Raw genomic sequence first — 16,855 nt, forward strand, 5'->3', positions numbered from 1 at the left:
GTGCTGGCTGTGCCCTGAGTGTGCCCCTTCGCAGCCCATCAGCAATGCCGACTTCGTGGTGCCAGTGGAGACTGGTGGCACAGTACACCAGGTGTATGTCCTGAAGAGGCCTTACGTGGACGAATTTTTGCAGCGAGTCGGCGATGCCTACGAATGTGTCTTATTCACAGCCAGCCTTGCAAAGGTACGGCCTTACACCTATGTTCTAGTTGCTAAATGGAGAAGATATTGCCGAGTCCGTGCAGGCAGTATTGTCTGCATTGACACTTGAAGGTCTTGGTGAATGGGGTAAAGGCTGTGTGCTTTGTTACTTAACTACAAAAGTCTTAGGCATGCAAATTAACTGCACAATTTTAGTGATTTAAACATTGTTGCAGGCGTGTGAATGTGAGGTGCCAATATTGCATGAGGAAGACGTTATTGCAGTTTGACTGCGTCTGGGATATGGCATTGATTCTGGCAAAATGTGCTATCACAGTGATTAGCCCCCTTAGGGCTTAGGGTCCCTTATGACATGGCTTACGGTAAGCTGCCCGCAGTATGTAATGTCCACCGTGATCCAAATGCCTTTACTTAGGTTTTATCTTTGGCAGAAGCAGTGACGCGATGGCTGCGGAAGTCATGGGATCTTTTTGGCTGCATGTGGTTGTCTTTTCCCCTGGTTTGTTAAATTATCTTTCACTTCAAAAAATTATTAGACTAATAACATCCCAATAATTACCAGTACAGTGACAAAACAAGCTTTCTTCAGAGTGTGTGTGTGTGTGTGTGTGTGTGTGTGTGTGTGTGTGTGTGTGTGTGTGTGTGTGTGTGTGTGTGTGTGCGCGCGTGTGTGTGTGTGTGTGTGTGTTTGTGTGTGCGCGTGTGCGTGTGCGTGCGCGTGTGTGTGTGTGTGTGTGTGCGTGTGCGTGTGTGTGTGTGTGTGCACACACGCGCATAGTATTTTCTGGCCTCTAAGTCGCGCATAAGTGACACCATTGTGTAAGCTCTGAGTATTTGTTTGTTGGAGAAGGTGTTGAAATACACGCGTGTTGGCAGCTGCCATATACAGACTGTCCTCGAGCTCTGAGAAGTGTGCCTTCTTCCTGCAGCCTGTCTTTTTTTGTTGTCTTCATCGACTCGAGCGTTCTTACCGCGCACGAGTCCCAGACAAATTTTTTTCTCACATTGAGCTGTCTCCTTGCTATTCTGTTCCCGTTCTCTAGTGCATATTCACCGGTACGCATTTTGAATTTTGCGTTGTAGCTTCTTCCCCTTGCAGGCGGCGTCATGTTGAGCAAAAACAATGCACGATGTGTGTGAAGTGATACAAATGCAATGCTGAAATCAAAACTTTCAAGAATATGAGCGGACTAGATGCAGTGGTGGTGTGCGCTTTTTGCCTTTGCCACATTCAGTCTGGTTGTTTGCAAGATTGTTTTTCTACCTGTAGGATTGAATTTCGAATGCACAGTTTTAGCATAGCACAATCTGTGCAGGTGCGACCGGGCTGTGCAGAAACGGATCACGATGCGCTAAAACACTCTGATAACTTATTATTTTTCTCTATTACACATCTTTTTTCTTCACTAACATAGTTACTGGGAATGACAAAAGGTGGTCCACGGTGGTGCGTCATTTTTTGTCATATATATCTTGCACCGCCAAAAAATCCAGAAAAAGAAAAGTGGCTTATACACCCAGACAGTGGCATGTATCTATGCGACTCCAAAGTGACCTTGGTCAATCGCAGCATGTCATGTGACATCGCAGTGAGAGTGTGAGCCATTAGCTCGAACTACTAAGTCTGGTAGTGTCATGATGAATAAACAGCGCAAAAGGAACACGAGGGACGGAAAGGAAACGACGCAGACAAGCGCTTATTGCCATGTTTTATAAAAAGCCGCATTTTGCTTCTAAAAGTGCACGAAAGCAGGCTATTGTTCAAAAATGCCAGGTGCTGTAGGTAGCGAGCTGTTTTTAATCTTTGTCTAATGCTGGTGCAGACCAGTGGCAGCACCAACCAATGCTTTCTAGATTTCAGTGGCATCCAAAAAAGCCTGCTTCAGCATGTTGTGTACTGTCTTCCTACCCTTTCTTCCAGCCTTCGTGGCTGCTCTGCACATGCTCTCTCTCTGCACATGCTCTGCACATGCACTATGTGGGGAGAGTGCCCCTTAAGTAGCAATGAACAACGGAAAATTAGTGATTAGAGGTTCGTTCTCTTGTCCTTTGCTAGTCAATGCTTCATAGAGGAGCATTTGCCAGCCATGCCAGAAGCGCATGGTGTGATATAAGGCACTGCTTCCCATTAGTGGTGCCATATTGTGCGGAGTAAACAAACAAAGACGTTCAAAGGGTTCCCATTGTGAAGCGAATGATGTGGCTGGCATTGGAATAGAGGTCTTATGCCAACATTCAGATTACATGGGCTTTGCAGGGGTCTTGAGCGGTGTCAGTTTTGCTTTTATGTGTAGTGAAAGATTAATCCAACCTAAATAGAGACTTGCTCAGGTTGGAAAATCGTGCACAGCCAGGTGACCTATCATAATTGCCTTCCCTAGGTGGCGTATCATAGCTATAGCATTCTGCTGCTCAGCATAAGCTTGCAGGTTTGCAGTCTGAGCTTGTCAACTCTGTTTTGTTGCCATTGCCAGTACTATGGTTTGAACTGGGTTGTTGCCAATAGATAGTGTGAATTTCAGCAAACAGGAATGCAATGCAAACAGGAGCCTGCTTGCATTCATTCTGCTTTCCCTTGTGATGCGGTGGCTGAGTGGCTCGGTGACTCGGCTGCTGAGCCGGAAGGCCTGGGTTCAATCCTGGCTGCAGCAGGCACTATTCAATGGAGACGAAAAGCAAAAAGGCGCCTGTGTGCTGTGCAATGTCAGCATGCGTTGAAGAATTCCAGGTGGTCTTAATTAGTCTGGCGTCCTCTACTGCGGTGTCCCTCATAGCTCATGTGTCGCTTCGGGGTGTTAACTTTTTCGCCACCGCGGAAATATGGACGATTTGGAGTGTACTGAAAGAAAATTTTTTTTTCACAAGAAGTGACAAACCCAGCGCATATTGAAACACATGAAATTGTAGCTTATTAGTTATTCTGAATAAAACAAAACAGCAGAGTCGTGCGTGCAAAAGTATGTGAATATTTATTAGTCAAATGTGGCAAAAAAGTATACAGAAAAAACAAAAAATTACCGGCTGCACTAAGCACGAACTTCATTAGAGGAAAACTGGAATATACAAACTGGTTCACCTGTTTATAGCTGTCTTTCCTCCAAGTTTCAGCTCTGAGGAAAAATTATTGCACTTTCCACAGCTGGTCAAGTCAGCGGTCGTGACTGTGGTGCCACTGTGAAAAGCAATACCGTGAATATGTGAATCAGAGGTAGACTTGAGAGGTGCTGCACATAACGTTTCATCTTTGTTCATGTTTTGTTCTTAATAGTAGAGCTTGCAGTTCCTTTATTTTTCCACTTTTTTTGGTTGGTGACGAATGGATTCTATGGGAGGATTGGGGGCGTGGACTATTTATACTTCATCCATACTCTAAGATTTGTTGAATGAGCTGCTTCCTGAAAGCCAGCTGACCAAATTTGGCGTTTTAGGCAAGCTCTGGAACATCGGGATGGATGAACTTTCATTGGTGTCGTTCAAAAGCCAGGACACTTTCCAGGTCTTGCCAATAGATGCAGCCGCCACTGAATCCTCAGTGTCTGTTACGTGCAGAAAAATAACCAAAGCGAAAAACTGATTTTGGAGGAAAAACGCTAAGGCGCCCGTGTGCTGTGCGATGTCAGTGCACGTTAAAGATCCCCAGGTGGTCGAAATTATTCCGGAGCCCTCCGCTACGGCACCTCTCCTTCCTTTCTTCTTTCACTCCCTCCTTTATCCCTTCCCTTACGGCGCGGTCCAGGTGTCCAACGATATATGAGACAGATACTGCGCCATTTCCTTTCCCCCAAAAACCAATTATTATTATTATTATTATTATTATTATTATTAAATGTTATTTGATGGCTGAAGACCAGAATAGATGATTTCTGTATTCCAATAGAGATATAGTCGCGGCAGGTCAACAATTCCCATGTGTGTGATGATTCCAATGAACTTTGCCAACGGATTCACCTCTTTCCATGAGCCGTCACGCCTAGCGTATGTTCGCCTGTCCAAAAACTTCATCCAAGCATACTTATTAGTGTTTTCGTACAGAGTCTTCACCTCCTCCGTGAAGAACATCAAGAAGAAGCCGAGAGGTCGAGCGAATCTCCGAACGCCGCTCCACAGCGATGCGCCGACATAAACACCTGGCCGTCATTTTGCTTGAAAAATGGGACGCGACCTTGAGCATTTGGCAAACTGTCTTGGCCGTATGTTGTGAAGGCCCGGAAACACCAAAAAATAAACCACTCTCATCAGTTACAAACTGCACGCACTGCAGAAAACAGAGCGAACGAAAACAAAACTTGCATGCGAATACACGCTGAAGTTCCAGGCCCCTGAGACGAAGTCTCGCTGTCGGAATCGGAATCGAACATTTGTACATCGTTGTCTGACTTATCACCGCTGCTTTCATCATAAAAACCGGAACCAACAGCAGCCGAAGCGCTCGGTGTCTGATTTCGTTTTCGAGGAGCTGGAGGCGACGCGGACGCCATGTTCGCCGGCTGACGCTGCTGCGGCCGTTCAAAGTTTCTTTTTTCATGGTGCCCCCTCATGTTCCAAACGAAAAACAAAAGCTGCAATTATGAACTTGGTTTCATAGAAACAACCTAGATGGCACAACGTGCCTGCAAGCGGCGAAATGAATTTTTGGAGGCTTTTTTAAATTGTCGATCAAATGTGCTGGTCGCCTATGGCGCGGTAGAGAAAGAGTTAAACTCCACAATTCTGCCCACGAAGACAAACCAAAGGCTATGTGAAATCCCGCACATTGCAAGTCAGAATGCATTCGTGATGGCTGTAGTGTGATTTTTCCTTCTCTCTCTCTGTGTGTGTGTGTGTGTGTGTGTGTGTGTGTGTGGGGGGGGGGGGGGGTGCGTGTGCGTGTGCGTGTGCGTGTGTGTGTGTGTGCGTGTGTGTGCGCGCGTGTGTGCGCGCGTGTGTGTGTGTGTGTGTGTGTGTTGTACTGCACTGTAAGTCCTGAGCCCAGAGCAGCATTCTGAGCTGTGAAGTAGTGTAGCTGCATAGTTTGTCGTGGTGTGGTTATGCTGAATTTGAAGGGGACCGCAGAATAGTTTCATATGTCAATAATCCTATATACAAAAATATGTTGATGTAGCATAAAGAAACCTTAGCAGATTTAATTTCATGCGATCATTACAGGCGATATTGTGAAGTGTAGCAGCCAGACAGACAAAAACTGCACAGACATGTTGAGCACCATGACTGACATCCATGTGAACTGAATGCATGTGTATGTAAAAAAAAGCATGCTGCATCTAAATCAGTTTTGCGTGTCCCATTGTTTCCTCTATTTATTTAGTGCTTGTTTCTTCTTTTTATTTAGGGCTTATTCTGGAAGTGGCCACTAAGTGGACATATCCACTTTGGTCTACGCGTGTTGATTGGAACATGAAACACAGAGGTGATGGCGAGTGAGTCACAGAGATGGGCATCCTCACGAGGGCGAACCCTCATGAGGATTTCACTCGGTGAGGTGAGAGTGAGGGAGGAAGGACGGATGAAAATTCTTGTGGACAAGGGTGAGGAAGGAAAGACATGGTGAGGCTAGGGAAGGCAAAATTCACTATTTGAGGGCGAGGGTGGTGTCCCGAACCGTACTCCGGGCTAACGCTGTTGTCTGTGCTGCCCATTATGAATCCTCATTTAAAAGCGCGACTTCTTAGGGTGAAGATTCCTGGGGAGGGCGTAATTTCTGCACTCTGGAGGTACACCTGGCGAGCATTAATTGCAGGTGCAGCACACCTTCTCCGTCGGCACGATGTACTACACCGCCGAAAAAAGTGCTCTTCTAACTCAAACACCCTATATTTAAAAACTGTGTAAAGTATTCGAAGAAACACCTTGTATAGTGTGCCAGCAAGGGGCCACTGGCCGGGCCGTGCGATTGGCCGCCAGTCCAGCGGGAACCATAGTACCGCAGTCAACATTTTCATTATCAGCCCAGTGTCTGTCGGATGATCAGAGTGTAGAGTAAAACACGTAGAAATTATACCTAGTAAGGCTGTTGAATTTCCGAGTTCTTGGTCTTCTTTGCCGGAATGAAGTCTTTAAAGATTTCACAGAATTGGCTGCAGCGCAATAAATGCTTTTACGAAATTCCACTGTAAAATCAATCCCTGTTGGCAGCTTTGGTGTGCCGTTTTTCATTCACGCTTTGAGTAGTTCAGTAGAGTCATGTCATTTTTCTTTTTTCTATTTTCTCTGGAATTGCGGTGTAGGAAAGCGGTGCTGCAGTGTGGTAGGTAAAGGCGACCACTGTAGTCTTACCATGAAAACAAAGCAGGAGCTTAATCACCTTGGTCTGAATCATCGCTCGCTTGGTCTTGCATTGTACGGCGTGCTAAAAAAGAAAAGTCGTACTGGTTTTTAAATAACAGGATCATCTCTTGGTTTATTTTCTGTTTTTGGTGAGACGTGTGACCACAAAATCGTGCGCCTGATTATATGAACCAAATTTCTAGCAAGCATGGTAGGGAATTGACACTAACCGTTTGGGTAACACGTAGACGTGCAAGCAAAAAAATCACGGGTGGTTTAGCTTGTGGGTTAACCATGAATTATTGTGTGCTAGCACCCTTAGTCCTGCTCTGCATGGTTTATCTTGACTTTCTATGTTGTTGCTTGGCCTGAAGATGCTTACTGTAGTTGATATATCATAAGATGTAAATTTGCGTGTTATTACATCATTTTAGACTTGCACTGCGGTGGAACTGGTCATTCTCTATATTCATAGATACCTGGAAGTTCCGATTCCGCTCCTGGAGCAGAGGTGCAGTGGTTAAGCTACATGACACTGCCCTGTGAAGGCAGGTGCTGCCATCAGTGGGGCTTGTGAGACCTGTGTTGTTCCTGAGTAACCTCTCTCGACTAATCATTTAATTGAACTGCCAGGGTAGGCAGTTTAGTTCCAACCCGTGGGCAGCTTGTGATGACGTCACAATGTCACGTGACCAAAGTGGCCCACGGGCTAGAAGCAGGCTTCAGACAGACAGACAATCACTTTTCGGCGTATTGGAAGTCCTAGAGCACTAAAATGGCAACCACAGGAGTCATTCACTCCAGACTCGGGGAGTTAGTGATTGCTATTATTCAGCCCAAATGCTGCATTTTAGCGAGCCGTTTGATTTTCAAATAGCATCAATAATGTTTTATTTTAAGCGACCGCATTAGAGCCTCACTGCAGCGCAAAGCCGGCACCGCTCCGGGGGAAGAGACTAAAAAAATAAAAAAAATTAAAGCTGCGGGATCGGGATTCGAAGCAGCGACGGCACTAAAAAATCAGTTCTGCTGGCCGCTGCTTCAGACCTGCTTCAGGTAAAAAGGAAATAAGGCACGACCAGTCATATTGAAACTGCTCAACTTCCGTGAAAAAATGTCAATATCACTATCGAGCCAATAATACAAAAACACCAAAATCAGCTCAAAATCTAAGCACCAAAAAGGCTGAAAACCATTAGCTGAGGATTTTTATAAACGAGTTAAGGAAATGCGGAAATAACTGTGGAAAAGCTCTGAACAAGAGAGGGAAGAGGGCTCCAAGCTTTAAAGCTAATCTCTGATAAGTTAAGCGTTGATAGAAAGAAATCAAACTGGCTCCGTACTAAGAGATCTCAGACCCTGACAATACTAAATGCTAATTGCAGAAGTGTCCTAAACAAGTCAACTGAGTTAGAGGCTCTTTTGCTTTTGTATGACACTGAAATAGCGGTTTTGACAAACTTAGCTTAACAATACAGTGTTTGACAGTGAGTTCGTTACCACTGGCTGCAGTTTGTACCGGAAGGATTGTGATGGTAGAAGTGGTGTTAGCATTCGGTTTAAATCATCCCTGCGACTTTTACCGATGCCTGATGTACCCAATGTAGAGTGCATTTTTTGCACAACGTACTGTGGAAACGTTAGATATATTATTGGAGCAATGTACAGACCCCTCAGCTCTACCGTTTCCGTATTAGACGAACTGAAACAATATTTGTGCACAAATGTTAAAACCCGATAATCGTATTATGCTGTCAGGATATTTTAATTTGCCTGAAGTAGACAAATTTTCCAATTAAAAACCATGACCCCCAAGGTGAAGCTATGTTGGATATTGGTTTTTTCCTTCTACTTATTGCAAATTGTAAAAAAATACGATATTTCAGGGCAATTCTCAATCAATGCTCGACCTCCTTTTTTTCTAGCGGATCATTGCTGTCAAAACAAGTTGCCAGATAGCAGATGGAATATCGGACCACAAAGCTGTACTGCTCACTACTGGAGATGCTGCTTTAGATAAGAAACCTAAATATTCACCCTATCGAGTCTTTTCTTGAGCTTATCTCGAGATACATTATAAGTATCTTGGACTCTTGATCACTAATGACCTGTCCGACTGCTCGCACAAGAAACCGTAATTCTGCCGATACTTGACTATGCATGCTTTATTTGGGATCCTTTCACTAGAACTTACTCTAATAAGATAGAAATGGATTTGAACGTACGTCAGTGACAGAACCCGTTACTAAAGCGGGCTTGCCAACATTAACGCAAATAAACCGGGTGCCATGACTAAAATTCCTCTTTCAACCTATTAGCGGCCACTATAAGACAGGTCTCACGAAAGTAATTTCTTTTTCATCTGGTTATGCCACTGAGCAACGGCATAGCTGCACAGTAACGCCATTTACTACGCGTAATAACCGTTTAAAGTATTCTTTCCACGAACAGTAATTGAATGGAATGTCCTAACCAATGACCAAGTTTCAAACTCATGTATGCTGACATTTCTTTCCAGTATTTTTTAAAATGGGTTGTCTATGCTTATTTTCCAAATCTTTCAAGCTAGTTATTCCACTTTGTTCTTGTGTTCATTGCCTGCATTATTACGTTGTTTACTTATCTGTATCCCACCCTGCTAAACTCCCCAGTGGGGATTGCAGTAGATGGAATATATATATATATATATATATATATATATATATATATATATATATATATATATATATATATATATATATATATATATATATATATATATAACAATGTAATGTTAGAAGTGCAGTGCACATGTATGCATGCAGTACGTGCCAGAAGTAAAGGCAGAGTGATATTTTAGGCTCAACTGTTTCGGTTTTGTCTCGCGTATTAGCTCAAACAGCTCAGACACACGCACATGCACACACGCAACAGTATAGGCATCTAGCCTCTCGTCCAATTGTGCCTTCAGGGCTTGTCTTGTATGTATATTACTCAGTAATATCTCTAAGTTGCAGACTAGAAAATAGAACTTGAATTTTAAAATGACTGTTAGTGAGGGTGAGGGAGGGCCGACGATGTGAGGGTGACGGAGGGCTGGATAACTTTTCAAAATGAGGGCGAGGGTGAGGGACAGCTATGAATTCAAAAGTGAGGGTGAGGGAGGAAAAGTAGATATGAAGGCATTTGCCCACCTCTACATGTGACACATTATGACCAGTCTTTCCTGTTGCATCATCTCAGCTGAAGCTGCACTTGCCATTAGATCAATGATTGTAGTTAAAAGTGAATATTAAAAAAAAGTTGCTATAGGTGCAGCAACTGCTTATGATTTATATTAAAGCATTTAAAAGCTGGAACAGGCGGCTATGCTTGATTTAAATTATGTGGGAGCCTCTACGCGATTGATACGTTCTGATGTTTCCTTTTAAAGCCACACCTATTCTTTAGATATGTATGCTTAGTGGACACTTCCAGAATGCAGCTCCTGATGTCAGGCATGCTTTATTAGTGGTTTCTTTCCAAAATAGTGGCAAAATTATATTTTTATAGCTTAAGATTGTAGGCTGTGTCTCTTGGGAAATCTTTTCTTTCCAAAGTTTATTTTCAATTTCCTGTCTCTTGCATCACACATGAACACAGAGCAATCTGCAGAGCAGCTGCTCTTCCTTCAACTACTACAGTCGAGTCTACTTATAACAATATTTAAGTGCCACGAAATTTCCATTGTTATAACCAATAATTGTTTTAAATGGGTTGCACGAACAAAAGCATAACTGCAAACAGGGATCACGGATAGCAATTGACATGCGAGCTCCGCCGAGGCATCGTTTTGATGGCCTCGAAAGGGGCCTTGTAAAAAATACGAGAAGGTTGGCGCGGCCACCTCTCAGCTTGAGAAATCTCGAAGAAACGCTGGGGTGAAATCGCCACGAGCATCTTGCCATGTACTTATCACTGGCTTGCACTAGAAAACCGCATGTACGTAAGCCTTGCTTACCTCACGCGAAGCTTGCAGACATCCTTCTCCATGGCGCTCTCTTTGAAGCGTTGTATCCAGCCGCCACCTGGCTGGAGGTCCACATTGTTAATCAGCAGGGCAAACTGCTTTGCCTTTGTGGCCAGAATCGGCCCGGTGATAGGCAAGTTCTGGGCACAGGCACCAAGAGACCACTCGTAGAGGGCATCCTCCACCGTCTTATAGGCACCTTGTTGAACACGTTTGCGCCCATCGTCAGCCAGCACTTTAACTTCTCAGCGGAGCGGATTACCGTGGGCTGTGATAGTACGTAGTTCTTAACCAAGTCACACACTTTCTTAGTCTTTGTAGCCATTCACGGTACTGCACTTAGTCTCCAAATCGATAGTTGTGCGCTTTCTTTTCACCATAGCATCGTCCGATAATCAGCGGGTGGATCAGCCATCTTCCGTTTCTGTGGCTATTCAAACGAGAGGGAGAAACCACGTGGCCAGGAACGACGAATCAACTAACACTAACTACCAAATCCGTTGGAAAAACTGCGCAGAATGAGGGGTGAGTGAGCAGATCAGCGCTGTTGGCACTTTGGCGAGGTCCATTTGTGTTTCGGAGGCTGGCTCGGCGTAGAGCTATGGGCGCAGCCTATTTGTGTCCGGAGGGGCAGAAGGGCAACGGGAGTGAGGTGCGCGAGGCTGATGATGCGGAGAAAGCAGGAAAACAGGTTCTACTGTGTGAGTGCACGGGGAGGGTGCAGTGGCTGGAATTTTTTTTCTTTTCAAGGATTTCGCATTTCATTACCTTTTGGCACGAGCACTCAGGAGCCAAAGTTCATCGTTATAACCGATAATGCGGCATGGGGGCATTGTAGTAAGCGGGTTATTTTACCATAGAAAACATAAAAATTGGACGGGGCAGCAGCTTTTCATTGTTGTAACCGATATATTGTTAAAACTGGGGTCGTTATAAGTGGGTTCGACTGTACATGAGCATAAATTTCAACTTCCGATACGTGTTTGTGAGTGAAGCTTGTATGTTGCATCTTACTGAGAATCACCGCAATCGCTGTCTGAAATGTCTTTCTTTATCTGTGATCTATTTTCTTTGTCTCATGGGTTCATTTAGAGGTGAGTAATGCACAGTGCTTACAAGTAACATAGAAGACTAAAAATTTGTAGCTTTGCGTTGGAGTCCGATGCAATAAATCGTAGGCAGCATACCTTCCTAGTAGTTGAGCAGCTATAAGTGCCCAATGCTGCTCCTGAGGAACGCCCCGCCCCTTCTTGCTCTTTGGTAACACATTTACAGTGCATTGCTAGGCTATTTATATGCCATTCGCAGGTTCTCTTTTCTGATGTGATTGAAATAAGATGTTTGGAGCCGTGCAGTGACCGGCTTTCATGCTAGCTTGATATCGCTCGCTATGTGCGACGGTTGCTCAACTGACCTCATTCAGCGCATCTTTTGAAGACTGAGGCTGAATTCAGTCTGTGTCTTAGTTGTAGAGTTTAAGTGGCCTTGCCTTACAGTAGATGGCAACAGGTTGGTCAACACAGTTGTAGTGTGCGAGAAAAAAGTGCCTATTTCAGCTGTTGCTTCTGAGTAGCACTGGGCATTATTGGGTTAAGGACTGCATTGAGCAGTTGAAATTGAAACCATGTAAAACTGAAGAACAGAAGGTGAGTAGCGCAAGTTGCAGAACGACCTCAAATCTTGGGTGGTACATGTAATGTGGAAAACAGAGAGGTGATGCCCTGGAAAGTAACTTTGCTAGGAGCTAAGAGGTGGCGGCACTGAAGCTCCCCTTGTGACTAATTCGGGCACCCATCATTGGTCTCCCCACTCCGCGGCACGCGGCAAGCCGCTGAAAATGGCTCCTCGCCCCAATCCTTTGCGCGCCGGGTTTTGCGGCAAGCAGCTTTCCGCCGCCGGCGTGCTGCGCGTGTTTTGCTTGTCAATGTGTCCGTACCTTAAAGGGAACCACAATGGTGCAGCAGAGAGACTTGGGGAGGTGCAATTAGGAAAGTTTTGAGGGAGGGTGGTCATGCAGAAAATTGGAGGTTATTGGGATAGGCCTTTGTCCTGTAGGGAGCGTAACCCGACTGGTGCTGCTTCTTATGTGTGCTTACAGTATGCCGATCCTGTGGCGGACCAACTGGACAAGTGGGGTGTCTTCCGGGCGCGGTTATTCCGGGAGTCATGCGTCTTCCACCGGGGAAACTACGTCAAGGTACAAACCTGTTGGAAATTTTGTGCTTTCTCTACCGTGACTCTCATCGGACAGTGGCTATCCTCTAATGTGGTTTAGTTGGGCATGGGAAGGCGAAATTGGTGGTGGATACTTAGCTTTCTGTATAACCAAGCAATGAATATGGATGTACTATCAGCAAGAAATGAAATTCGAACAATACAGTTCAGCTACAGACAGCAAAATAAGAAGCTCTTAGCTAGGGGAAGTTTACTACTAGCGGAGGGTAATTTCACTTCGAAGGTTCGAAGACTCTAGCGGAGGGTAATCTCACTTCAAAGGTGCAAAGACTCTTTAACAGAAGTGTTAATCAACCTCGCTTGTATTTGCTCTCCAGGAGCTAATATTTCGGTGTTTTTGTGTTGACGCTTGTTTTATTTTTGTGTTTCATTCATTGCTGATAGTACAAAGAGGGTGGCTTCACCTCCACCACTTAAAGATATGGTAGCACATGGCTCATGGGTGTCGCTTGTTAACGTGCCAATCTCTCATTTACTTGCTACCATTTCAGAGATGGGTCACTGAAGCAGTCCTCGGGAGGAGAATTATCTGTTTGTTGCCATGAATGTCAGCGCTAGCAGCAGCTGTGTAAGGATTCAGAGTAGCTCAGTCTTGTTATGGAATGAAATCTTCGTGGTGAGCGGATTCTGACGAGCGAGCTTGTGGTGCCAGGAAGATGAGACAGCAGTGCCAGATTCGACAAGTGCATGCCTGGGGATCTGAAGCTGCTGGATGCAAGAGACTGGCGGACCATGATGATGCCACTTAGACATCTGAGCATAAAGTCAGCGTCAGCCGAATTGTCCTTGCATGTTCAGTCTGTGATGAACACTCTAGATGCCCCAAATTTTATTGGTAGCTACAGTGCAATCCACTTATAATGAAATTGAAAAAAAAAGAAAAAACAAAAAAACAATCACATCTGGATTCGATTATATCTGGACCGGTGTAAAAAAAAGCAAAAAGAACACACCCATATATTCCCCCATGAATGCAAGTGTTACCCAATGCATGTAGCCACCACAAGTGGCGCTTCTGTCAAGGATGCACAGTGTCTTTGCACCCTGCCAAGCGATCCACCCCTGCCTGAGCACCCTTCAATAGATAAACTCCCTGATGTAATTGGCCCACAGCACCTTGCGCGCTGCCAAACCTGTGCTGCGGACAGCGCAAAAAGGAGGAACTGCAGGTGGAACTTCAAGTCAAGGAAAGCGCAGTCTTGCTTATACTAAAGATTTTTGGTCTGGGGCACTGTTGGGAAAAAAAAGTGCAGTCTCCGAGAGGCTCTGAACAACAGGTTGTTTTCATCTGAAACAGTGGTTGGTCTTTGGTTTTCCTATCCTCCCCTCAGTCTCACTTTCTTATCCCTTCTCTTAACTTTCCTGTCTCGTGCCCACTTCTTGGCTTTCCTTTCTTTTCCTGGCGGCTAGGGTTAACCCTGTGTGGCTAACTATCGTGTTTTACGCCTTATTTGGTTATGCGCTCAAACCTGCATACATTGAAGGGGAGCAGAAAGTTGGGCTAGTTGGTTGAAATGCATACTGAAGAAGTTGGCGCGGAAAAACGAGGACAAGCGAGACAAACAAAGACGAGCGCTGCATACATTGAACTTGCAAAAATATGCATGCGAGTTCGATATAACATATAATTTGATATGAAAGTGGCAGTAAGTTTAACATCGTACAAGCATAGTGAGATGAAAAAAATAAATTTCTTTGATAGCCACTTGTTATGCGCAGATTGTTGAGCAAAATAGCCATGAATTTCTTTTTTCTTCATGTTTATTGCCTCGGAGAGAACACATTTTTAAATGTTTATCAGTGGACTCCGAACAGCTGAGACCGCAGTTTTCTATCGACGCACATTAACGACGAACCATGCTGAGCGCACGGAGCACGTCGAAGCACGGGGGCATACGTTCTTTTAAGTCCTCATCACAATTCGCTTCAGTGGTGTTTTTGTTATCCGCGACGTCTGCAATGATGTCGTTGTCCGGAAGCTGTCCCGCGGTCTCTGTGTCGTCGTCCGTAGAGACGATGTCGCCTGCGGCTGCCCGTCGCAAATAACACCAGCAACAGCTGGTTCCACAAATCGAGACTTGCGACACCTTCATCAAGTTCACCCGACAAAGAATTTGCTTCGTCTTCTCCGGGAGAGCAGAGACCAAAATGCTGGAAGCAGATCTGTATAGTTTCCTTTACATCATTCCACGGCCCACTTAGAACAGATAGGGTGCCTAAGACTTCGATTTTTGGGTCTCTTCTTGTCCTCTGGTTCTGCAGGGGCCGTTCAATCAGATGTTTCCTAAAACCAATCTTCATCACGTGGATTATCTCCTGGTCCAAGGGTTGAAGCACCGATGTTGCGTTCGGTGGCAGGACGCGAAGTGCAATGTTGCTTAGCGCTGCAGCGGTGGAAACAGATTCATAGCGACCTTGGCCTCTCAAGTCGTCGTTCCAAGGTCTTAGCCATTTGGCGAAAAAGTTCGCGGGTTATCCACGCTCTTTGATTGGACCTGTGGGTTGCCAGCACCGGAAGCACATTCTTCAAGCATCGTAGAGACTAGAGACGTGTTTTTTCCGATCACAAGTGGTCAAAACTTCGTTGACCCATCCATGTTGGTGGCGAACAACTTTGGATTTCTTCTCACCTTGTTCAACTCGCTTGATTATTTCTAGTTTCATGGAAAACGGGAAGTTCTGCTGTTTCGTGGCTGCCATCGCGCATGCACACAGACAACAAAAAACGTGAGAAATTCCCACTGGCACACAATGCACCGAACGTGTGAACTGCATCACAACGCGGGTACAACTGACTCAACGTGCTGAAGACACTTATTCTAGGGCTGTATTCAGAGTTTGTGTCAGAATAAAAAGCGCCACAATCTGTCACAGTGGCCGCACCTGATTGGTCAAAACGCCAGAAGCGGATGTCTGTTCAGATGTCTGTTCATTTGAGATTGTGAGCAGCGGCAGGATGTCACTGCATTGTGATTGCAGCAGGGAAACTTCCAACGGCTCTTTTGCTCTTTGCCAACAAATGGAACGAGACCAATGCGAGAGAAGAAACATGCAGCCACAAGTTGAGTTGCCCATCGGATTCCACTGTAAAGGGGTAATATAGAAAGTTCTTTATTTGCCCAGTGGACTTCAACAAATAGAAACAATTGCTCAGATACCTTTTTCTGCACCGTAAAGGCCGGAGGTGTACTTAAAGAAGAAAATATTGTACACAACTAAGCATGGCTTTTCAGGGAAAGAAGGCGGCCGCTACAGCCGTCGATCGGCAATGGTGAATACAAGATAGCTAGCTTGTTCGTACAACACTGCGTTTTACATTTATCTTGAGGGTAAAAGGGAACAGAGAGGAAAATTTGTGGCATGCACTCACTCTCTGCAGAATGCGCGCTCCGTGCCGTGTTGAACCAAGATGCCGTGACGAATTGCCACCTGCAACATCGCTGAACATGAGTTGCTGCAGACGGTAATTTACGCTTTTCATTCCTTTATGCAGGCACTCCAAGAACCGCGAGATGCCGCTGATAGGTTTTTAATTTTTCTGCTGCCTATATATAAAAGGGATGAGCTAAAAAAAATCTTGCTGTGTTTCTCTTCATAGATGCGTTGGGAGACTTCGCAGACGAAGTTTTCATATGTTCGCCACGGTACGAAGTGCAGGCATGCCCAGACTGACTCCTGATAACTAACTTGCAAGCTAACTCGTGAGCTCAATGCAGAGCCACACCACCGCGGCTGCCGAAAAACCACCTCTGGCATGTAAAATGCGTCGGTGTAGCAGCACGTCGCTGGCGACTGATCATCCGCGCACATGAGTGGTTTCACGCTGCAGACATTACACATGAGCATGATGCAGGTTGCTTAAACAGCTAATAGAGAGTTCTAGAATAGGAAATGCACATTTGCGTGCAGTAAACGCAAGTATTTTGCCGGTCAATATGATTTATGTTACATCATCCAATATACGCAGGCGAGATAACTCCAGTGATAGTGGTGCCATCCGGTTTGAATGAAGAGAACAATTTCTACAACAAACCGGTGCTCGTTAGGCCAAGAAGGTACCGAATCGTCCAGCAAAATTAAAAAAACAGGCCAAATTTATCGGCCATCCAATTTGTTTAGGCAAAGTAAGATGAAGCGAAAATTCCGTACCCAGTTTATAGCCAGTTCACGGGCCGAAAAACGCAGTAACTCCGAAGAGTTCACTCC

The 16,855-nt window shown here is 45.0% G+C and overlaps 1 protein-coding gene across 2 annotated transcripts in view; it reads left to right on the forward strand.

Annotated features, from left to right (window-relative positions):
- The window catches only part of LOC144132839 (carboxy-terminal domain RNA polymerase II polypeptide A small phosphatase 1-like), a 62,215-nt gene that overhangs the window by 14,471 nt on the left and 30,889 nt on the right, over positions 1-16,855 (forward strand). For both annotated transcript variants that reach the window (XM_077665537.1, XM_077665526.1), the window contains 2 exons: positions 35-184; positions 12,513-12,611. In XM_077665537.1, the coding sequence (XP_077521663.1) occupies positions 35-184; positions 12,513-12,611 (249 nt within the window). The remainder of the gene's footprint in view (positions 1-34; positions 185-12,512; positions 12,612-16,855) is intronic.

This window comes from Amblyomma americanum, chromosome 1 (genome assembly GCF_052857255.1).
Source record: "Amblyomma americanum isolate KBUSLIRL-KWMA chromosome 1, ASM5285725v1, whole genome shotgun sequence".
Classification (NCBI taxonomy): domain Eukaryota; kingdom Metazoa; phylum Arthropoda; class Arachnida; order Ixodida; family Ixodidae; genus Amblyomma; species Amblyomma americanum.